The following is a 24,049-nucleotide window of genomic DNA, read 5'->3' on the forward strand; positions in this document are numbered from 1 at the left end:
GAAAGAAAGAAAAACAACACCCCACACACAAAAACACTGTTTCCTTCTGGTTGATTTCTGATCTGTTATAACTCAGTAGTCAAGTGCTTCATTCTTTTACAGATGAGCTAAGAATCGTATAATTAAAATCTTGCCTATACTTTTTTTTTTTGCAAAGTAAATTATGTATGTGCTTTTTCAAAACTTTCTGTATATATTGGACTGCAAACCTGTAGTTCAGTAGGTCTGAGTTTTCTGTCTCACTATTACTGACAATGTGCACTTTTTGCTTTTAGGTGAAACTAATTCATGAAATTGCTTCATGCCATGGAATTTTAATTACATCTTATTCATACATTCGACTGATGCGGGATAACATTCACAGCTATGACTGGCATTATGTGATTCTGGATGAGGGTCACAAAATCCGAAATCCAAACGCTGCAGTTACACTTGTATGCAAGCAGGTACTTTATAAAAAATAAATGAAAGACTTTAAGCGCTCTGGGGGGAGGTTCCATAATCTAATAGCCTGTATTTATCATAAAGATACACGTTTGACCATTCATAAAGAATAAAAGCATAAATCAGAATGGTCTGTATTTGACTTTTAATTTACTTAACATATTTGAGTTTACATCAGTAAAGTTACAGAAGTATGATAGAGAAAAAAAATCAGACAATTTAAATTGTCTAGTAATTTACTGTCAGGGATAAATTGTGTCAGATTGCTGGTATTCATTTTCTGCTAACAGTTCATGGACAATATATTGTAGAAGGCTGTTTATTTCAGGAATATGAGGCCACATATTTTAAACTGAAAATTAGTTGATGGTGATACTGAATATCCTGTGAGACAGGAGGGAGGTTAAACCATGAACCATGAAAATAACTTTCTTTTTGTTTTGTTTTTAATTAATAGTTCCGCACACCCCATCGAATTATCTTGTCTGGCTCCCCTATGCAAAATAACCTAAAGGAGCTTTGGTCCCTCTTTGACTTTATATTCCCAGGGAAACTGGGAACACTACCTGTATTCATGGAGCAATTTTCTGTTCCGATAACCATGGGAGGATATGCCAATGCCTCTCCTGTCCAGGTAAACGCATCAAAAATATCACCTTGCTTGAAGGAAACTGTTAGGTTGTTTTTAAACTCACTTTTAAATACACATACTACTGGATGTTATAACTAACTCAAAAGAGAGTGGCACATGTGTTTTACTGCTCTGTGTGTATGAAAAGAACTGCTCAACTAAATGAGACCATTTCATTTATACAGGGATATAGCTTATACAAGGTTTTCTTGTCAAAAGCCCTGAAGTTTAAATCATTAGAAGTATTTTATATAAAGATAAAGCAAATTGGGGTGGGAGGTGACTGATCTTGTATTTCGATGTATTTAAGTAGAACTTTGCTGTTTGATATCAAGCGTTGGCAAATTATGCAACAGAGAGCTGAAATAGGTATTGGAAGTCTGAAAGTAAATAAACTACTTAATTTTGAAAGCACAAATTCTTTGGAAAATTATTTTGAATAAGTATTTCTATTAGTCTTTGTCGTTGTGGTTGTCAGTATTTATGCCTTTAAACATTTTTTTAATTAGCTGGTAAATAAATTATCTGCATAATAATCTGCAGACTAAGTTTCATATAAATGCTAATAAACTTGTATTCTTTTAAATATTCTTTGTAATGTTTTGCACACATAATTTCTAAAGTTTTATTTTCTTTTCAAGTACTTCTCTTGTCTAAAGCTTCCTAATTTACTAAATTGGACATCCAATTTGTTTTTTACATATCAATAATTTATTATATTCTTTGTTTTACTTTAAGAGAAATGAAGGTATTTTTAGCCATTATGTACAGTTAATACCCATCTCACACATCCATTACCCATTATAGAACCATATGCTCCATTTAAGGCCAGAGTGACCTTTAGTTTCTGTGATCATGGGGATTTTCTTGTACTGATTTTTTTTTTTTTTAATAGTCTCAAGCGAGCACTAATCTTCACTTATTGTCTAGTAACCACCATTGCTGCAGGCTTCTTTGTTGATCTTCAGTATATGTATTAGCAATTTTTCATGAGGATTTTGGTTCTGTGCAAGTTTATACTCAATTCTTGGATTGGTTTCTAGAAGACATTTCATTTCTGGTCTCTTTTAAAGTCCACTAAATTAGGAAAGATAAATTAGTGGCATCTGAGGAACGCTTACTTATTCAATGTGATTGTTACTAACATGAATTTTATTGCAGTTCATGTTGTGTTGAATATGTAGCTGTACATCCACATAAATCATAAACAATCTCATTTTATTAGGATTTTCCTATTACTAATTATGGAATTTTGCTTGTTGATAAAATTAATATCAAGAACCAAAACACAACTTTTGCTTTTTCTTCATTTTTCAGGTTAAAACTGCATACAAATGTGCCTGTGTGTTACGGGACACCATAAACCCCTACTTGCTGCGAAGAATGAAAGCTGATGTAAAAATGAGCCTTTCACTTCCAGATAAAAATGAACAGGTTTGCTTATCTTTAGTATTAGATCTGAGCCCTCTCCCTCCACAAAATCTGGTCTTTCATGGACATTTGGAAATAATTTGTGCTAACAGCAGATTAAATACTGTTTAAACTAAAGATGTAGAGCTTTCAAATTGCATGTGCTTTTCACCTGTGTTCTAAGTATTAAATGGTCATAGTTTTGCAGAGTCTGTACAAGTACACTCATCCAAAACACAAAGTATAATGAAGTGTAGTCAGGTCTGCTTAACACTGTCCTAGGTCACAGGTGCATACAAATGAGTTGTCTGTGGCGGGTTTCCTGTGCTGTATCTCTTGGACACTTTAATGTGTTTCCTGCTGTTAAAAGGTTAATTTGGGCAGCAAATAGTAAGAAATACTTGATGGCAGTTGTTCATGTTGCAGGCTAGCTGGCCTGCACATTCTAATAAATTTCCAAAATATTAGCCTTTGATCTAAAAATTATTTGCTCTACAAAGAGGTGGGATATTATTTAGGAAGCATGTTGATTCAAAGTAGAGGAGATTGATTCTAAGACAATTTCAGTTGTTTAAAAAATATTTTCATAGAATGGTTTGTGTTGGATATGACCTTAAAGATCACCTAGGTCCAACCCCGATGCCATGGGCAGGGGCACCTTCCACTAGACCAGGTTGCTCAAAGCTACATCCCACCTGGCCTTAAACACTTCCAGGGATGGCACATCCACAGCTTCTCTGGGCAACCTGTGCCAGTGTCTCACCACCCTCACAGTAAAGAATTTATTTATAATATCTAATGTAAATCTTTCCTCTTTCAGTTTAAAGCCATTCCCCCTTGTCCTGTCGCTCCATGCCCTTGTAAAAAGTCCCTCTTCAGTTTCCTGTACCCCCCCTTTAGGTGCCAGAAGGCTGCAATAAGGTCTCCATGGAGACTCCTCCAGGCTGAAAAACTCCAACTCTCTCAGCCTGTCTTCGTAGGAGGGCATCTCCAGCCCTCTGATCATTTCCGTGGCCCTCCTCTGGACCCAGTCCAACAGATCCATGTTGCAGGCCCTAGAGCTGAACGCAGTACTCTGGGAGGTGTCTCACGAGAGCAGAACAGAAGAGCAGAATCACCTCCTTCAACCTACTGGTCATTCTTTTGGGTACGGTTGGCTTTCTGGGCTGCAAGCACACATTGCTAGACCATCATGAGCTTTTCTTCAACCAGCTCCCCTAAGTCCTTATCCTCAGGGCTGCTCTCAATCCATTCTCCACCCGACCTGTATTTGTGCTTGAGATTGCCCCGACCCATGTGCAGGACCCTGGCCTTGGCCTTGTTGAACTTCATGAGGTTTGCATGGTCCCACCTCTCATGCCTGCCAAGGTCTCTCTGGATGGCATCCCTTCCCTTCAGCATGTCAGCCACACCACACAGCTTGATGTTGTTGGCAGACTTGCTGAGGGTGTGCTCAATCCCAGTGTCCATGTCACCAGCAAAGGTGTCAAATAGCAATGGTCCCAATACCGACCCCTGAGGAACACTACTTATCACTGGTCTCCACTTGGTCATCGGGCTGTTGACTGCAACTCTTTGAGTGTGACCATCCAGCCAATTCCTTATCCAGTGAGTAGTCTGTCTGTCAAATCCATGTCTCTCCAGTTTAGAGACAAGGATTTTGTGCAGGACAGTTTCAGACGCTTTGCATAAGTCTAGGTAGATGACAGACTTCCTACAAATACTCACTTGTAGGAATGATTAGATTCTTCTGCCATTCGGGTTTCAGTGCTTCAGGTTTTCTTGTCCTCTCTTCAATGTTTTCTTTCCTGTCTTCTCCCTCTAAAAGAGAAGTAGACATGCTAGTCTGTAAGACAGTGCTGAAAAGTACATTATAAATGAGTAGGCCATACTCAGTTTCTGCTGTGCAGTCTAATGATCTCTTTTTAGTAAAATTTTGAATTTCTATATACTTTTTAGAGTCTGGGATACTTGCTCTAAAGAGTGTGATCATAAACAGATTAAACAAATTTGATTTTTGTTCTTTCAGTCATAGGACACTACATAAACTTGACTTAGCATAGTTGGGTGCCTTGCAGAATGTGAGGAAGTGATTTTGTTCCATTTTAGCCCATCATACCATCTGAAGAATCATTATATGCTCACACTGAAAGTCTGATGACAGAACAGATTACATGTGCTAACCTTCCCATGAGGTAGTAAGAACTTGCTACTTGTGAGGGATATGAAAGACACAATGGGAAGTATTTCCTGTAAACATAGCTTTGAGAGAATGCTGACATTGCATAGTTGCATCATTAAAACTGGAAAATGGCAGAGTTTCCAAAATGAAAGCAATTTGAGGGGAAAAAATAACAACTGGGAAAGGGCACAGAAAAACTCAGGAAACCCATCCTACATGATTATATTCATTCTCTAAAAACTCTTCAGGTTTTTTAATTCTAACAATTTCTGCCCTGTATCTTTTCAGCATTTTAGTGTGTCAGACATCTTTAAAACTTCATTGTAGCACATTGTAAAACTTCAAAATTCACTCTATTTGGCGTTTCAGGTTGGGCTTGAGTGGTTAATTTGTTTGTTTTGGTAGGTCCTCTTCTGCCGTTTGACGGATGAGCAGCGTCAAGTCTATCAAAATTTCATCAACTCTAAAGAAGTTTACCAGATTCTCAATGGAGACATGCAGGTTGGCATTAATTAAGGTTAATGACAGGTAGTTTGATGGATAAAGTCATGGAGTGACCTTTGCGTTCTTCTAGCTGCATTCTGAGCAGAAAGGGAAGCACACACACTCAGCTCAGTTCTGCTTTTGTGGATGTCTGCTCTTTTTTTTCTCAGAAATGTTTCATGGAATATGTAGTTAGTGATTCATATGTAGCGGCATGACCAGATAAAAATAGGAATGGAACAGGCTTTGCAACATGTTTGTGATCTTGGGAGCAAATTACGGATCTTGGGAGCCAAAAATGTGGATGACCTGCTGTAGGTAACTTTATGCATGCTTTTAACCAATTGGAAAAAGTGAAGCAAAGGAAGAATAATTTCTCCTGAGACTACAGTTCAGGTATGATAACTTCATGTTGCAACAGCTGATGATTTCACAGTCTTAACATACAGCAGAGCAAATAGCAAGCATATTTATTAATGTCTTGCTGGTCACTTCAACATCTTTTGCCTCCAGCCTCACAACCTAAGTGTTGAAATTGCTGTGGCTGGGATGACAGTGGTAACTGAAATACAGTTTCAAATGCCTGTTGTTGCCTGTGTAAAAAGCCTGCTATTCCCTGTGACTCCTACATTGCACGTGTTTGGTCCATTTGACTTTTGTATGCATGCAGTGGACGTTTTTCACTCCCCTTTTTAGCTCCAGGATACAGATCTATTGTTTATAAGAGGAAAAGTAATATGTCTTAGTTATTATAAGTGATCTACCACATTTCCTTGTCTTGTGAACTGTGAAATCCCTTCTCCCCTCACCCCCAATGGCTCCAGCTAGTTGTATGATCAGTACAGCCATGTATATAGCAAAGTGGATGTTGACCTTATCACTGTTTTGACTTTTTTATTTTTCTGTATCTCACGAAGGTATACTGGCCGAGTTTTTTCAATTGTCTGTCCCTTTTAATTATCTCGATGAAAGTCATTTTAAGTAGCTTGATCTTCAAGAGAGGGCTTGTACAAGCCTATCTGCAGGAACTTCTACAAGATGTTACAGAATGGGCTATCATGTTTGCTAGAGTTTTGAAAGTTTTGAATGGTAAATGTGAGTGCTTTTATTAGATGTTTTGCGATGACAGCAGTGAATCCCAGCTGAAAAACAAAAACCCCATTGTACAAACAAACCGTAAATTATGTGTATGTTCATCCAACTTGTAGTGATAGAAGATTGAGGGATTTGCTGCTTCAAGCTAGTTCATTTTTATGAGTGCCTATTATATCAGAAGAATAAATAACACTTGTAATATTATTGAATGAATAACTGAACAGAACCCTTCAAATGTGGCATCAAAAGTGGCAATTTTCAGCTTCATATATTTTTCAAATATGTTTACTCCATCTGTTCTTTGTTACCATGCATTCTGGTAGGTATACTTGCTGTCCTCAAGGTCTGGCTTAAGTTACCTGCTAACATGGTGGGGATTCGCAGGAAGGACACGGTAATTTCAAGTAACAAGCTTGGTGTAATTTTTCCTTTTGGGTAGGAAAAATTTGACTTTGAGTTACAGCTAGGGACTGCTTTTGCTAATGTGGAAATCGTTGTAGAATTCTCTTAACATCATCACCAGAATAGGCTCACAAGAACATAAAATTCCATTGACTTTCTCTTGTACTAATTTTTCTGAAAACTTCCCGTGAAACGAATACTGGTGTCCATTGGCTTCTCTAAATAGCAAATCACTATTAAAACCAGACTTCTTGATGATGACTGTATTAATCCACTGCTGATTATATGGGTTGTGGTTGAGAAAAATAGATACAAGTATTTGTCAAGAAAATAAAAGTATTTTTCTCCTGTATTCTTTAGATTTTCACAGGACTAGTAGCTTTGAGAAAGATTTGCAACCACCCTGACCTCTTCTCTGGTGGTCCTTGCATTTGTAAGGGTGTACAAGATACTGAAGAGGAGGAAGCAGATCAATTTGGATATTGGAAACGTTCTGGAAAAATGATAGTGGTAGAATCCTTGCTGAAAATATGGCACAAGCAAGGTCACAGAGTATTGTTTTTCACTCAGTCAAGACAGGTAAGATGATCAGATTGTTTTTAATTTTAGTTGCTACTAAAACTACAAAAGTGCCTTTGTGTGTCCCAACAACACTTGTAATTAGAGCCACCTTTTGTAGTGTCATTCTCAGAAAATTAACATCTTTTGGAAAAAAAAATCCAAAATGACTACTGTCTTTGGAATAATTGGAGACCAGTTCCAAAGCTCAGTAAGAACGATAGTGTTGTGGCGCTGTCCAAATTCAATATGATGCATCAAAGTTTATATCAGTTGTACCCATGTTAATACCAGGCTGAAGCAGTGGTGATGTATTCATTGTCCCTGCTGTGTGGTTTCAGGATAGAATTAGTAGTCAGTGTGCTTGCTGTGTTTAGTGCATGTGCACATCTAATCCTCAGAATTGCGTGCTTTGGGCCAGTAGCACGGACAGTGATCTTTGTTTGTTTTCCCTATGTATTCACCATTTTATCTTGCTTCTGTGGATTCCTTTCATATGCTGCAGCATTTACCCAGTTCATTGTCTTGAGACCATGGCTCTGGGCTTCTCAAACCAAGCAGAAACATTCCACTCATGTTCAGCAGTGAAAGAACTACTTTCTTCTTTTCCTCCAATTACATAAGTTAATGAATTTTCTGCTCATTTAAGATTCAGTTGGTTTTGGTTGTTACCTTGTTTGTTTGATTGGCACTGCAGTCAGTACCAGAAATTCTTATGACTTGATCAGACAGTTGCTCAGTCTTTTATGTCTGGATTTCATTAATTTTTTTCCATCACAACAGATGCTGCAGATACTTGAAATCTTTGTGAGAAGCAGAAACTATTCCTACCTCAGGATGGATGGCACCACAACGATAGCTTCCAGACAGCCCCTTATAACAAGATATAATGAGGTGAGATGTTGCATCCCACACACTAATGCCTATTAGTGAGTATGGTTCATTCCTCTTTGGGCTGTTTTTAAATAGACTACTTCAGGTTTGAGACACAAGACTGGGGAGGTCAGTCAAATGAACCCACTTTCTTTGTGAGAGGGTGGTGAAAAAGTCATCGCTCATTTCACACCGAAGTTGGGTTTTCTGCTAAGAAAAATGCCGTTGAAAAGAGGGAAAATAGAAATTTTATTGGACAACAGTAAATGGGATTTAGATCAAACTACTTTTATTTGTCAGAAGAGAGGCAAACAAGGAAATACGTTGCTTCTCTTGGCTTGCTTTGCACCTTTGCAAATAATGCTGATAATTTTTGTTTCCTGAATTCTTTTATCTTGTACTTTGTTAATTCTTGCTTTAGTAAAGTCTCTCTTGTGTTATAGGACAAATCCATATTTATTTTTCTTCTAACGACTCGTGTTGGTGGCATTGGAGTTAACTTGACTGGTGCTGACCGGGTTATTATTTATGATCCAGACTGGAATCCCAGTACAGACACACAGGTGAGTTTGGCTCATTGCATTCCATTTACCAGCTAAGTTGAAATAAAACTGAAGACAGAATGACATTTATCTCCTCAAATAGTATTAAAGCACTATGTTGTTCTTCCCTAAGTTGCTGCTCCCAGCAATGGTCGCTTAGGGTGCAGTTCACATTATGATTACTCTTGTGGCAAAACCAATTTAAGTGGTTCCCACCACATCCTCTTTATGCTGTTATACCTTACCACTTCAATATTGTCAATTCATATATTCTGTTTAGAGTGCAGCCAAACAAACAGTTGAAACTGCCTGGGTTTTTTAAATAAATAAACAAACTAGATGTTTCTGAAGAGAGAGTACAGCTGTGCCAGCTTCTTGATTAAGCATGGCTGTTCATGGTGGCAGTGCTGGTTAAGAAAAGGAGAACAAGCGTTGCTTAAATTGGCTTTGTCTCTAAATAATGATATGTCACTACGCCCTTAGAAGCTGTTAAGCCAATACCTTAAAGAAGTTGTTCTGTATCTGATGGTGTGATGCAACTGTGGTTTATCAGATCTCTTAACAGTATATGAGGCTTACATGTTTGAGAGGAAAGAACTATTTTTTATGGAAATCCTACATAGCTCTGACATCTGCAACTGTGTAGTCTGACCAAGAGTGGTTCATTTTAGCGATCGGTTCAAGATGTTTGTAGGAAAGCTTTCAGCTGAGAAAAAGAAAAGTTCAATGTAAATATGTATATTAAAGCTCTATTGTGAAATAATAAGTATATGAAGTACATATCCTACATACGAGTTCTAATTTTAATATAATCTATTTTCTGAAATTTTTTTGCATAGATGTCTTGTACAATTAGAGACTTGGCTTTTTACATATGTAAGCTTTCTAAATTGTTTTCCTCTTCTCCCAAGTTAATTGTCCTAATGCTGTAGAAATACCACAGCTATGTGACTTCTTGAACTGTTTCTTAAATGTCCAAACTAGGTATGAAGAAGTGGTATCAATAGCTCTCTGTCAAACACATGTCTGATGCTAATATCTGGTAACCAAACCTTTTGTGTTCCAGGCTAGGGAACGTGCTTGGAGAATAGGCCAAAAGAAACAGGTGACTGTGTATAGGCTTCTCACTGCAGGTACTATTGAAGAGAAGATATACCACAGGTCAGTCAGAACAATTTCTTGGATACAGCTGTATGCTCAAGAAAATGCTTATAGTGAATCTGAGGTGGTGTAACTCTGGCATTCCTGTGCATGTGCACCCATGGCTTCTAACCTCCAACCCTGGTCATGATGGGCATGGAAAACTCTTTACAATATCTGCTGAGAAATGGTCCTTCCTCTAATATTAGACTCCCAGCTGCAAGGCTGTGCTGCTGCCTCCTCAATCTGTTCCAGCAGCTGTGTCCAGCCCATCCAGAATTCACTGGAAATAAGAGAGTATAAGGCATAGACAGGAAAAAATGAGCCCCTTACTCAGAACATGAGACTCAGCAAGTCTGCAAATTGAAATCAACAAGTTCTTTATCCTGTCCTTAGGATATATAAAGATGAATGTGGTACGTACATCCATTTACTACTCTGTACACCCAATTTGATTTTATTCCAGAGTAAGAGAATTAAAACCCAAGAACCACCAGTTATATTAACATTATTTATTTGTGAATTCCAAATGAATATACATGGTGATCCTCTGTCTAGGCATTACTCCTTAGAACTGGACGCAGATGAACGAAAATCTCTAAATAATGAAATACCCACACTTATTGAATGCCTTTTTTAATCTGTTTTACCTCATGGACACAAAGCATCCACTGTTGGTTGGCTTGTGTCCTTCTGGCATACTTCTGTTTGAACAATGCTGACCACATCAAGGAAGTGGGCTCTTCTGACAGCATCAGATAGTCATTTATTTCCAGAACAGTGCAATGGGCCCTGAACTTTAAACAAGTTGTCTTTTCTCTTGGCATGTGTGTTCTTCCCTGCAAATATGTGATCATGCTTGCAGGAAGATAAGAAAGCTCAGTTAATTCTTAAAAACTTCATAGTCTTCTAATGGGTGCATTACAGTAACTGGCACCTATGTTTGAACTTAGTTTTTGCCAGCTGGATTTAAAAATAGTTTCCCCGCTTAATGCCAGCAGAGCCAAAACCATCATAAAAAACTTGTGAACTAATTTCCAGCTTTATTTAGGGATGTATTTTTTGTACAGGGAAATACTGCCTAGATCTCGCAGTCAAAAGCTGTGTGGTACAAACATGGCATAGAAGTAGATTTACCAATACTAGAAGACTTTTTGCAGCTTAGTTCTCCCCTAGATTTATTCCTTTTAGTCCTCTGCAGATGGGCTCTTTTTTCCCCTCCCTCTCAACCACAAGTCTGATTTCCCTTTTCAGTGGTTGTCATCCAGGCATCGCCATCAGACTGAGCTACTCTGCTGCTTTTGATTCCTCCAACCAATCAAGCCATTAAAATGTTATCATTTTAACAAGTTCTTGTTTTTGTTTCAGGAGCTTTCTGATAGTTTTATTGTAATATATGCACGCTTTTCAACTTCAAAGGACAAAAAAAAAAAATCTAGCTGTGAAGTTATTTATTGCTTAGTTAAGGGATGTCTCATAGGACATTTCAGGATGGTGGTTACCTGTTGTGTTATAGGGTTGTTGCAAAACAATAAATCCATGTGTTTAACAATTTAGAGGGTTGTTTGAAAGTTACTAACTCAAGATTGCTTTTTGGAAACTAACATAATCTTTCCACTGCTTAATTGTTCTGCAGGGTAACGTTTGTGCTTATACAGTTTTCTGTTTAAGTACTGTATTCAGTACTTAAACATAGCTAGACATTGTTTCATGCACAAAGTACTTTTTTTTTTTTTTTTTTTTTCTTTTTTAGACAAATCTTCAAACAGTTTTTAACAAACAGAGTGCTGAAAGACCCTAAGCAGAGACGCTTTTTCAAATCAAATGACCTTTATGAACTTTTTACACTGAGCAGTCCAGATGTGTCTCAGGGGACAGAAACAAGTGCAATTTTTGCAGGTACATATTTCTTTCTATTTGTTTAAAAGAGAAAATGTTTTAAATGTTTGATAAATGGACACTAATTTAATTCATCCCTCAGGTACTGGTTCAGATGTTCAAGTCCCAAGACACCAATTGAAACGGAAACTTGAAAAGCAACCTGATAATGACACTTCTAAAGGTGATCTCCATCTTATGGAAAGCAGCTCACCAAAGTACAGCAAGCCATCCAATTCCTACTCAACCACCTACATGACAAGTTCTTCTTCTAAAGCAATAGAGGCAAGTGAGGACACCAAAGGAAATTTGGAAGCCTTTGACCAAAATAGCTATGCAAAAGATAATGCACAAGCTGCTACTAATATAAATTCATTGAATGGAAGCAAGGAGGAAAGCTTGGAAAGAGCTGACAAATCTATGTCCCAGTCATTGCGAGGTGATGCAGGGTCTTCAGAGAATGCCAAATGTCCGAATGCCGTGGTGGCTGACGAAGTACGTGGAACAGCTAATGCAAATAACAGGGGAGATTTTAGCCTTATATGTGGTGCAGTTGGATCTCCAGAAAAGCATGTTGCTAAAACTGAAGATGGGCAATTGGATAATAACCATTATAAATGTACCTCGAAAACAAAGCACAGGGTGGGTATGCTGTCACATGAAAGGCACAAAGATAAGTCTAAGAAGAAACATCACAAAGATGCCAAATTTGAAGGAGAGCGTATTCCTCATCTAGTAAAACAAAAGCAGTACAGAAGGGAGAACAGTGAGGCGAAGGAGGAAGACTCAAAGAAAAATGATGATTACGTGTTGGAGAAACTTTTCAAAAAATCAGGTAACCCTTGTTATTTGGCTGCTCAACAGTGACACAGTTCTTAGAGAGGTATATAAGATGCAAGTGACTAAAGAGCAGTTCTGGTACTGTAATGGTTAGAGCTACAATAAAAAACGGGGTTTACCTGTTCTGTTAACTGTAGTGAAACATTAAAATACTCATCATTGAAATCCTCCAGTTATGAATGTGCTAATTACCTTGGCACACACATGTCAGAGATCTACAGCATTCCAGAAACACTTCTGGATGTAGAGGTAATGCAGTGTTTCTTCTGGAAATAAAGACATAACCAGCCTTCATTTGCACAAGCGTTTCGCTTCTGTCCTGTCCACAACAATAGAAATTATCAATTTACCCACATAATTGTCAAGTCTGTTGTGAATAATGACCTCATCAGCACAGCAGAGGTGGTTTGCTGTCAAATTGGTTGCCTAACTGGTAGAAGGGATTGCCTAACTGATAGAAGGGTGTTCGCTTATTAGAAATAACTGTACTGAAGTGCTGAATATAATCAACCTGCAAAAGTAAAAATGTGATTGAGGCATTCACTTAAATGGTGAATATTTAGTTTTACAGATAACCATGTAAATTATCAGATGTCCTGCTTCACCTTTTCTTGTATCTTCTGGGTTTTAGGCGTACACAGTGTTATGAAGCACGATGTCATTATGGAAGCTTCCAGTGCAGACCATGTGCTGGTGGAAGCAGAAGCAGACAGAGTGGCTCAGGATGCCTTAAGAGCCTTAAAAGTCTCTCGACAGCGATGTTTAGGAGCTACTTCTGGTGTGCCAACCTGGACAGGCATGAGTGGTCTTTCAGGTGCACCATCAGGAATAAAGTAAGTTCAATTCTCACACTGCTTTTCCAAAAATAGAAGGGTTCCTTAGGATGCTATGGATTTATCTTTTTTTTGGTTTGGTTTTTTTTGGGGGGGGGGGGGTTTGGCACTTGGTAGTTGCAGTCACATGTATCAAAGTGGAGTTTTATGGGTTTTATTTAATAAAGACATGAAGGCATATTACAAGCCTAGGAAGTCCATTCTGAAGTACAAAGAAAGCATTATTGTTGCACAGCTGAGGAGAGAGAGTTTGACAGAGGGCTCTTGAGAACCCTAAAGCGCAAACCCAGTCAGTGTCTCTGGCAAAACTATCCTAATCATTTTGAGACGGATGTTTTATGGAGTTAATTCTTTTGTGGGTTTTTAGGAGTCGGTTTGGTCAAAAAAGAAGCACCATGATGCTTTCTTCACATCCCACTTGTGCATCACCTGCAAAGAAGAGCAAGGTAAGAGACACAAGCTAACATTTATCTTTTTTTAATAGCTAATATATGTGAAATGTTTAAATTTATGCAACAAATATGATTTATACTGTAGATGTTTCATACCCATTTGTTGTATGATTATGTATAATTCTAGAAATTTTAGTCGCCCATGAATTTGATATTTCATGTTTTAGTACAGCATCTTGCTGAAGTTTGATTTAGATACAGCAGTCAGAAATTGTCACATGATCGGGTTGCCTCTCAAGACCAGCAATGCTTTTCTTTTGCTTGCTCAGTTCTAAAGTTGAAACTAGAACGTATCTCTTTATTGTGTTTCAGATGACAAGCTTCTGAGTGTTCATGTTTGTTATTTAAGTCAAAACAGCAGGCAGATACTATTTTTTTTAAAACAGACTCTGTGGATCTCAATATCCAGCTTTCTCTATTGTATGTTTATTTGCAGGATGCAGATACAATAAAGAACGAAAACATAAAGAACTGTACTTCCAATGGGTACTTTGATGGAAATTCTGGAAGACCATCATCCAGTGCACTAGATTCTTCATCTTTACTAGCTAAGATGAGGGCAAGAAACCACTTTATTTTACCACAACCCACGGGGAATGAGGGAGATGAGAATCATCAGCAAGCACCCACCCCAGCCCTGAGTTCAACAGAAGGCGGTGAACTGCTCGTGAATATGCGTAACTTCATAGCATTCCAGGCCCGAGTGGATGGCGAGGCTAGCACTCAGGAACTACTGCAAGAATTTGAGTCTAAGCTGCCTGCAGCACAGTCCTGCACCTTTAGAGAACTTCTCCGCAATCTCTGCACCTTCCATAGGAGCCCGAATGGTGAAGGTGTCTGGAGGCTAAAGCCAGAATTCCGCTGAGCTTTGCCAAGGGAAGGCACTTGTCTGTGCATTCAGCCACCACTCTCCTTTCAAAGACTTGGTGTTTGTCTTTTAAAATGAGGAATAATTTCATATTAATGATTTAATAATTGACTTGAACAGTCGGTGTCCCAACACTTGCTGCAGGCTTAGAGCTAACTTAATTTCTGATTTACACTATTTATATGAAAGTGCCATCTACCTCATAGATGAAACAATACAAAATATCAGCACCTTTTCTTTAGAAGAAATCTTAGTATGAACAGGATGAAGAGTACATACCGACTTTTTATTGCAATAAGAACCATGGATGTCGCCATGGGTTGTAAGACTTTTATTTGATTTCTGTGAAATTCCAAGAACGTCTTCCTCAGTTTTCTGTTTGTTACTTGAACGGTCATGGGGTACACAGTGTACCAGCAAAAAATAGAGATTATAGTGGTCAGCATGAGAGATTCACTTCTGCCAACAAGTGCATCAAAATCATTATATGACGCTTACATCAGTAGTGAGAATTTTGGTTTAATGTTGATGCCTTCATTGTTGCCAGCATCTAGCAATATGCTATGTAACTTAAATCGCTAGCTGACTTTAGAAATAATTCTACTGCCATGGAGGTTTAATCACAAAAAATGGAAAATCTGGTAGGACATTGAGATAACTGACAGTTAATAATTATGGAAAACTGATTTACACCATAATCGTCAATTTGGTTATAGTTCCATACATCACTGGCAGTTGCTTGGTACATTTCTTGGCGTATTTTTTACCACTGAGGTGAAAGTAACTGTTACGTTTGACACAGGTTGTGGACAGGTAATTGAAATCCCATTATGTCAATTCATGTGTCTCACTGTAATTTATGTAAAAAAATTTCCAGTTACCACTTAAAATTTTAAACCTTGACAAAGACTGAGGTGTTAGTTGGTCAGAGGGGGAATGGTTTCATTGTATTTTACTAACCATAATCGCTTTAGGCCAGAGACATAATTAGAGCATATACGGAAGTTACAGTTCATACCTATTCTGTGGACAGGGAAAATGTCATTCTTCCTGTCAGTCAGACAAGCTCAAATACCCATTTTCTTCCAAGGAATGAAGGATTGGATTATTTGTAGCAAACCAGAGTACTCCATTGGGTCTGTCTTCAGGGTATTAGTGTGCTACGTAAGGAAATCTTAAGGCGGGGGGGGGGAAATGGATAGATTTTGAGAAGAAAACAGTGTTCATGCAGCAGCATTAAATTACTGTATGGCTTAAACTAGGAACAGTTAAATATGCCTAATGTCCTTCCTGTCCCTAGGCTATTGAGAAAGGGGAAAGCTGAGCTACTTTCACTTCTTTGTTCAGTGTGAAAGTATCTTGTTTATTTCGAGTGGAAGTACAAATATTGAAAGATAAATGGTGAAGCGAGAATATAAACTGTTACTTTGTTCTCCTAAAAAAAGTCTTTAAGATAATTCCAATGGCTTTTCCTCTTGATCTTGCTCAGGGCTAAACAATCTGTGGAAATTTGCAGGAATTGGTGCCTCACTGTTTCACTAATGGTTCACTTGGCTTTTCACAGACTGGAGTTTGAGGGCAGACAGTCCAAGAATTTCTTTTCCTCGTGGCATTTGGAGGTGGGAGTGTTGCACCTTTTCCTGACATCTCTTTTCTGATCCTATCTGTATTCACTGACACTCAGTCTTTCAGGAGAGAGATGAAACCAAGAACTTAGACTGCAATTACAAAACATTTCAAAAACTGTATGTCTTGATATGACTTAAAATGGAGCAGTAGAAGAGTAAAAAAAAAAAAAAAATGAATTTTGCTGTTCTCTCCAAAGCTATAGGGAATTTTAATTGGTTTTGAGTGTCGTGTCCCCATGCATCGCTATGTCCCAAGAACAAACCAGGAATTCAGCTGTAAGCAAAGCTGCTGTTGTCACCTCAGCTGTCAGTTCTGGTGTCCTGCTTTATTTACTACTTCCAATCTTAAATACATAGTTCTTGTACTAAGAAAAGCTTGCAGCTTCCTGCTGATCTGATAATGTAAATGGACTTGCATGTGTTTTTTAAAGCTCTTTGGCTTTTATGGACTTATTAAAAAAGCAAAACTAAAAGTCTGTTCTAGAAGTGTTCTTTGGGGATGAGGGGAAGAATGGGGTGGGAGAACCATCTTTTCCTGTATAGTGTGGCTCTGACTAAATGATTTGCATTATCTTTAAGTATATTTCCATATTTTATACAACTTCAAATTATGCATCCTAGCAACTGGATTTTTTCCAGTACTAGCTTTTGTTTAAAATGTTTAAAAGACTTAAAGAATATTAGCCTTAATACTAAAAAAAAAAAATATTTTTAAGTATTTAAGCTCAAAAGTGTGTGATTAAAGGTCTGCAGGCTGATTTATAGATAAAAGTTGTTCTGGAATATAATATAGCTGCTATACATTTTAAAGTAGAAGAGTTATTTCAGAATAATCCTAATTTTATTCCATAAAGCATTATCTGGGGTTTTTTGTTTGTTTAGCTTTACTTGTCGCAACCCAAAAGGAGCTATTCAGGACAACCTCCCTGCCCTCGGGACTAATGACCATCATGATGTGAAACAACACCAGCCAACCACTTTTATGATTTATTAATACACAATATGGCATGTGGGTAGATACAGTAACTCAATGGCAATTACTTAACTGGATAAGCAAGTCCCATGCCATGGGTTTCTAAGAAGGGGGGGTGGGGGGAGAAAGGAAGATTATGGAAAGCGGTATCACCACCCATGGATCTAGCGGCATCCCGTTGGTCCTCTTCACTCTGGGTATGTTGGGGGGGGGGGTCCCACCTGAGTTTCTGTTGGTACCATTTTTATACAGTTCCAAGTCCCAAAATCTCTGCCTGGTTCCAAGAAACTTCATGCATGTGTGTGGTGGGTGTGATGCTAGGCAAAGGTAGGTGCGTCTGGTTCTGCACAGGCTCGGTGTTCGTAGGGGGACTGTTTCGGGGTCACATCAGATGAGGCCCTCCCCAAGGTCAATGACCTAGTACCCTTGCAGATGTGCAGTTAGCTGTTTACAGGCACCAAAACCAGGGGATGTGAGGGCAGAAAACACCGTCTCCGACCTGCCTCTGCAGGGCTGGAAACCAGTGTCTCGTTTGTCCTTGTGGTTGTAACACCTGCTACGTGCCCGAGTCGGCAAAGTTCATGTCTTTTTGTACCAAGAAATGTTTAAGGCAAATGTCCACTCATCCGTCTGCCACACCTGTGTAAATTCCTTTGACATCTTCAAAGAATATCTGAAACAATTCCTAATGATACTACATAGTCAAATACGTTTACAGTTAAATAGCTTATAGATGCGTAATACTTCTAAAAGCTTGTATTTTAGCCTTCTCAGTTTCCTACTGTTCAATACTGCAGTTGGTAGTTGTACTTTATTTGTGCGTGACTCCAAAAATCACTTATGTGGAATACTTGTGGTTTTACTGTTTCTTACCTCGGTAAAAAGGAGATAAAGAATGATCAAAATACAGATGTTAATTTAAGAATCAAGTTGGGAAAAAATCATGACATCTTATTAAGGAAAGACCTTGCAGCATGAAACAGTGAGTATAATCTTTACAGGAAAGAAATTTTCGGTAGTTCCTTATGGTATACCTTTATTTTTTATTTTTTAATTTAAAGATGCTAAAAGCTAAGCACCATGCTGCTTCAAAAATGTCATGGCAGTGTAAATTTATCTGCTGAGCAGACAAATAGCAAAAATGTGGATTGTTCTGTAAGTGGGTATGAGGACTGTGTACACAGGTAAAACATGCTGCACTGGTATTTTAAGAGAGAAGTTAAAACTTACTAGAATTGTTCCTTCTTGTTTCAAACCATATTTTAAAGGGGGGGGGGGGGGGTAAAAAACCTCTTGCTTTGTTTATTAGATGTTTCCCCCGTTCCCCTCATCCCATCCTCCTTTTACATTTCTCCAGGTGTTTGTTCTGTGTTTATCCTTTTGGTGAACACTTAAGTCTTGTGTAGCAAACCCACTGATCTCTGGTGTAAGAAATAAATCCTGACCCAGAGAAAAGAGATTCTGCTAAAGATTGTAGGCATTTTACTTTACTTTTGTGGTGGGTCATTATTGTTCAGAAACATTAGCAAGATGCTGAATTGGATAGATTGATAGAAATGGTGATTTAAAATGGAGAGGAGTATTTTTAAATCCATAATTTCATCCTGTGGCTCAGCCTCTTCTCAAAGGGCTACACCATGTGGAGAATTGAGTCTACTACAGCTAGTAAGTGTTATCCTTCCAAGTAAATCTGTAGAGAATTGGGCTTTTTATCTAAGTTTTGGCTTCAAGTGGTAGTCACCTATAGACAGTTGTACTCAAGTGACAAGGTCAACTTTGCCTTTGATTCCAAGATTGCTAGACCTGGAAAATTTTTACTGTCTTCTAGTAGTGCAATTCTCTGCCTTTCAAGAAGCTACAACGGAAGGGACAAAACTTACAAAAGGACTTGATGGGATTTTTATTGTTCATAAAATCCTGCAGCAATTCCCTTGTTTGAGCTACTGAGACATTAGGACTAAGAATTTTCTAGTTCCTCAGCTGTTGTAAATGCATCTCAGCTGACACAGATGGGCTGATGCTCTTCCTCGAGGACCTAGCCTTCTGATACTAGCCATCTTCAGAGCCAAACAGTGTATCTGGGACGCTGCACTTAAGTGATTGAAACAGGCACAGAACATTAGCCTTTCTCCAGTTTCTCTGTGTTTATTGAAAACTGCTATATGAAAAGGACAATTAGAGTTGTGTTCCTGAAAAGGCATAGTCTGTTGCACAAGTTTTTGGTTGATTTTCACAAAGAATGGTCTTGGGGGCTCCATTTTTGGCTGAACTCCAGATACAGTTTGAGATGTGCTTTTCAAAAATCATGGAGATAGGTGATGGCAATGACTTTAGTAGCCATCCAATGAAACCTTTGTCTTCACTCTCCAGTTATAAAGTTATGTATGACTTTACTTTGCAGTTGAATCAGGGCTTTTTTCCTCATCTACCAACTAACTCAGCCTGGTAATGAACGAATACTACCACGACCGGTAATGCCCCATCACTAGTATGTAAGGAACTTACGCAGCAGGAGAATGTTTTGCATTTGCTAAGAGTGAGCAGATACTGCAGTTCCTGAGCAGTTAGGAGGAATCCTCCTAACCACATCGCTGGGGAAGGAGGGAATTTTCCAGTAGATTTTAAAATGTTACACATTGAAATCTATTTAAAAAAAAAAAAGAAAAAAAAGAAAAAAAAGTTCCACATATTATGATATGCCATACTTTCTCAGTAACAATATCCATACAGGCACTGTGTAGCTAGAAAAAGCCATGCGAAAGTTACTGCTACAGGATGTGTCCTTCAGCGAAAGCTGTCACAGGGAGTATTAATTTCAGCAATTTGACAAAACAGCCTTAAAGAAAACAGTAACTTGACTAATGGTCTTCCAAAAGGGTGACACTTGTTTCCGACATAATTTTATTTTTAAAAGAAGGAACTGGGTAGATTAATAATAACATTGGTAGAATAATACCTGACTTGCATTCTTTTTACATACTGCTATGATTCCTATGTCAAATCTAGTAATAACAGTTTAAGCAGTTTTGTCTCTTGGAGGGAGGAGGTGTTGTGGAACAGCCATACCTCAGTGGTTCAGCAAGGAAGGATGATGCAGTGTCTCTTGTGCTGGTGGTAGCTATGCTTTCTTAAATGATAAATAAAGGTGATGAAAACATTTCATGTGAAGAGACCCCAGAGCAGCTTTATCCAAACTCAACTTACTCCCAATGTATGGGCCAAGAAATTACTTAAACCATGAAGAAAAATGAAGGAATTAAGTTAGGTAGCATAGTCACTGAGATGGTTTAAAATGTGGAGTAATCTGCCTGTTTGGCCTTTAGGAGCAGGGAGATCTGGATTCTCCTGATACAAACCTCCGAGTGACTTCGGATGTGGTGCTACATTGCCTGTTGCATTGGTTTCCCCCATCTGATGGATGCAGTTTTCCAGAGAAGGCAAGAAATCTTTCAAGTATTTTGGAAATGCTTCAGGAAATGACAGCAAAGAAGTCCTGGTTGAAAAAACAGAATTAATATGGCATCTTTCTGTCTAAGTCATTAATTCAGCAACTGTAGTTTACCACAACACTTGCTGAGAGTCCAGTTTTTGAAGGGCTTGAGTAGGGCACATGCCTTAGAGTCAGGATGTGCCAGCAAGTCTGCACTTGGGAGTTTATCTCCTCTGGGAGAGGTATTTATATATTAGATATATGGTAAAAACACTCTGCTACTTAGGGCCATTTATAATTTCCCTGTTCCAACATTCAAGCTAAATGCTGAATATACGGTTACTAACTCAGTGGCTCTCTCCATCTACCCAGCCCTCAAGGGATTGCTATTCTAGGCTCTGGGGTGACGTCAACACTCGCACTTCACACAATATCGCTGATGTGGTAGTCCTGTTCCTTCAGCCGAGACTTAGAAGATGAAGCTTTCCATACTAATTCTTAACTTCTCTTGGTGATCCTAGTTTTGCTGCCTCTGCTATCATTAAAAGTAAAGAGAAGACTGACATCTTTCATGCAATGGTCATTCTTCTTTTTCAAATGGGTCTAAGACAGCTGCTATGAAGTGAGTGAAATACCCTATGTTCTTGCTTCCTGCCTGCGAGAGCTGCAGTGAAGTCTGCAGTGCACAATTGCTGTGTTCAGGGAGCAGAGAACTACTCCAGGTTTTGTTCTTTTTTGGTTGTTTTTTTTTTGTGTACACCCCCCACTCCCCACGCTCCCCCACCCCACCCCCCAAAAAAAAAAAACAACAAAACTGTTGTGAGTCACTAAACCAGAAACTACAGAACCTGCACAGAGAGTGTATGGAGAAGTGTCAGGCAGCTCTGCTGGAAAAGGAGCAACTTCCAGCCTGCTCTGTCCACTAGTTTCTTACTGTTTGTGCTAACATGAAATTAATAGCAGGAGGGAGAGTCTGTTCTGAGCTGAATGGCAGGGTTGGAGTTGCATCTAAGACCAGTCTTGCTAAGGTTCTGAAATGCACAACGAAGGCCCCCAAGTAAATTTTGGTCTGTCCACTGATGATACCATGTGATGACCATGCTTTTTCAATATTGTTGACCTATGATAATTATAATGGCATCAAAGATAATATAGTAAGGCACATAATAAATTCCACCTCTCTTACCCATAAGCTACACTTGAAAGCCAGATAATTTTGAACTATTTCAACCCTCCAAGCTGTTTATCCAGTCATTTCAGAGAGGAAGTGTAGGAAAAGCGATGCCAGTGCTGAACTCTTTAGAGAATCCACCTAAAATTTTAAGTTATTAACTACCTGTCTTGGTTCTCTACAGATTCCCTGCTTTTCCTGGGTTCCCAAAGCCACACTGCTCACAACATGTAAGTTGAGAGAACCTATTTTTATTGTACAGAACAGGGAGGATTGAGCCTTGCACTAATTGCAAACCAGTACGTAGTATCATCAGTGGAGCTGTGACCAACTCCTGCATAAAAGCTTACATAAGTGGTGAGTCATACAGTCTTACGAAAGAATAGGGAGCAAGGCTTTCATTATGTTGTTTGCCTAATCAGAAATATGAAAATAAAAGAACACAGCACTCAGTGGGTTATGTTTGGCTAACTGTAGGCTGGAATTTCTGCAGTTGCACTACTATGATTGAGGCATTTTGTTGTTTGTGGTCCCAGCTTATATTAAACAGAGAGGATTTCTTCATAAATCTTTGCCTCTAGGGCAGAGTTAAGGTTGTTTGGGAACCCTAGCTATGTGTTTCCAGACATTAATGTCTGGAAGCAGCACCATGAGAGTAAAAATGGAGGTATATGCCTAGGGAGGATACTAGGAGCAAATGAAGAGGCCCAAGGGCAGGGTAGGGTTTGTGAGGATAAGCCTGTGAAGAAGCAGTGGAGTGGAAACAAAGCTTTTAGGATGACTGAGAAACACTCTGATGATTTCTCACATCTTACTTGTCTCTTTCTATGCTCGCAGGCAGGTAGTTCAATGGATATTACTTAATTCAGCACTGCTGTTAGCCATGAGTGGAGATACCTGCAGCCTTTAGAAGACAACTGGAGGGTTCTGAGGATCTCAGTTGGCTGTAGTTTTATGTGCAGCAACAGTGCTGTTTACACTGGTCTGATTAACCCATCGCTGCTTCTCATTTTCCTCCATCATTCCTCTGCACCTCAAGTGGCAAATGGGATCAGCAAGCTTCTCTCCTAGTGAAAAAAACGTAGCAATAAGAACTACACACATTTTTTTCAAACATGTACCTATAATAGCTGAAGGCTGGAACGAGTGACAGTAGGAGGAAGTCTGGAGCTGAAGAGCTGCGTGGCCAAGTGCCCCAGGAACTCCAGCTTTAGAGCAGCAAAAGGTGAGCAATTCCTGCATCACAGCTCTTTGAACAATCTAGATAAAACCTTTTAATTTTTCCCTTCCAACAGCTAGTTTGGGAGCATGTGGAACTGCAGCCTCTTTGTCACTACCTCGTTCCCCTATGGGCCCACACGCTTGCTCAGTGCAAGCGCCCCTGTCTAACATAAGTGTGCCTAAGCAGGGCAGCCAGAGGACAGTTCTGCCTGCCCAGTATCCCACCTCCCTCTGCTTTCCTGCCTGGAAAGGGGACATGGGGCCGTGTGACACAAGCATGATAGGCACTGCTGTGTGAAACCATCAGCAATGTGGAACTGCTCCTTAGTAAGTTGCCAGACTGCCTTAGGAAGGACTAGTACAGGGGATGCGTAGGATCTGGGTTTGTTCGGCATTGGTGCTTTGCTGTTTTGGCTGGGCTTTCTTTGGGGTGTGTGGGATGGTGGAACTCCATCAACCCAAGGGGTGAAAACGGCAAACTAGGACCAGCTGGTTCGGTTTGGGCCTTAAAACAGCCTTTCAGGATGCCTGTGCCCGCCCCTACCGCTGGTCACTCCAGAGCCCGGCAGCTCCTGCCGCACCGCAGGGCGGCCCCAGGCCCCGCCGCGCACCCTGGGGCCGGGGCCGCGCACCCTGGGTCCCCCGCGGGCCCTGTAGCTGCAGCGGGCGCGGCTCACGCGCATTCCCGGGGGCACGGTTTATTGCTGTGGCAATGACAGAAAAAGCGCGCCGGGGCTCAGCAATGTCCAAATCAAAGCCCCCCTTTTTTTTTTTTTTTTTTTTTTTAAACATCACAACAAAGAACCCAAACAAAAAAATAACTTGCAGAATAAGCGTTCCGTAAGCGCGGTTTCCTTTGCAGGCTCTCAGCTGCCCCCGAAAGCAAGAGCCGGTGCCCCGGGGCCGGCCGGCGGCCCCCGGTGCTCCCGAGCGAGCGGCGATGCCCCATTCAGCCGTTAAGGGCCCTTAATGGCCCGGGCGCGGCGCACCCGCCC

General features: G+C 39.5%; 1 protein-coding gene across 2 annotated transcripts in view; it reads left to right on the forward strand.

The window, feature by feature from the left end:
- ERCC6 (ERCC excision repair 6, chromatin remodeling factor) overlaps positions 1–16,732 on the forward strand; it is a 51,062-nt gene extending 34,330 nt beyond the window's left edge. For both annotated transcript variants that reach the window (XM_056351679.1, XM_056351678.1), the window contains 13 exons: positions 276–446; positions 902–1,078; positions 2,393–2,509; positions 5,073–5,168; positions 7,008–7,226; positions 7,989–8,099; positions 8,522–8,641; positions 9,687–9,781; positions 11,514–11,659; positions 11,742–12,473; positions 13,110–13,311; positions 13,679–13,757; positions 14,200–16,732. In XM_056351679.1, the coding sequence (XP_056207654.1) occupies positions 276–446; positions 902–1,078; positions 2,393–2,509; positions 5,073–5,168; positions 7,008–7,226; positions 7,989–8,099; positions 8,522–8,641; positions 9,687–9,781; positions 11,514–11,659; positions 11,742–12,473; positions 13,110–13,311; positions 13,679–13,757; positions 14,200–14,628 (2,694 nt within the window). In that variant the 3' untranslated portion in view covers positions 14,629–16,732. The remainder of the gene's footprint in view (positions 1–275; positions 447–901; positions 1,079–2,392; positions 2,510–5,072; positions 5,169–7,007; positions 7,227–7,988; positions 8,100–8,521; positions 8,642–9,686; positions 9,782–11,513; positions 11,660–11,741; positions 12,474–13,109; positions 13,312–13,678; positions 13,758–14,199) is intronic.
- Positions 16,733–24,049: the final 7,317 nt, after the last annotated feature.

The sequence above is a fragment of the Falco biarmicus genome, chromosome 9 (genome assembly GCF_023638135.1).
Source record: "Falco biarmicus isolate bFalBia1 chromosome 9, bFalBia1.pri, whole genome shotgun sequence".
NCBI lineage: Eukaryota > Metazoa > Chordata > Aves > Falconiformes > Falconidae > Falco > Falco biarmicus.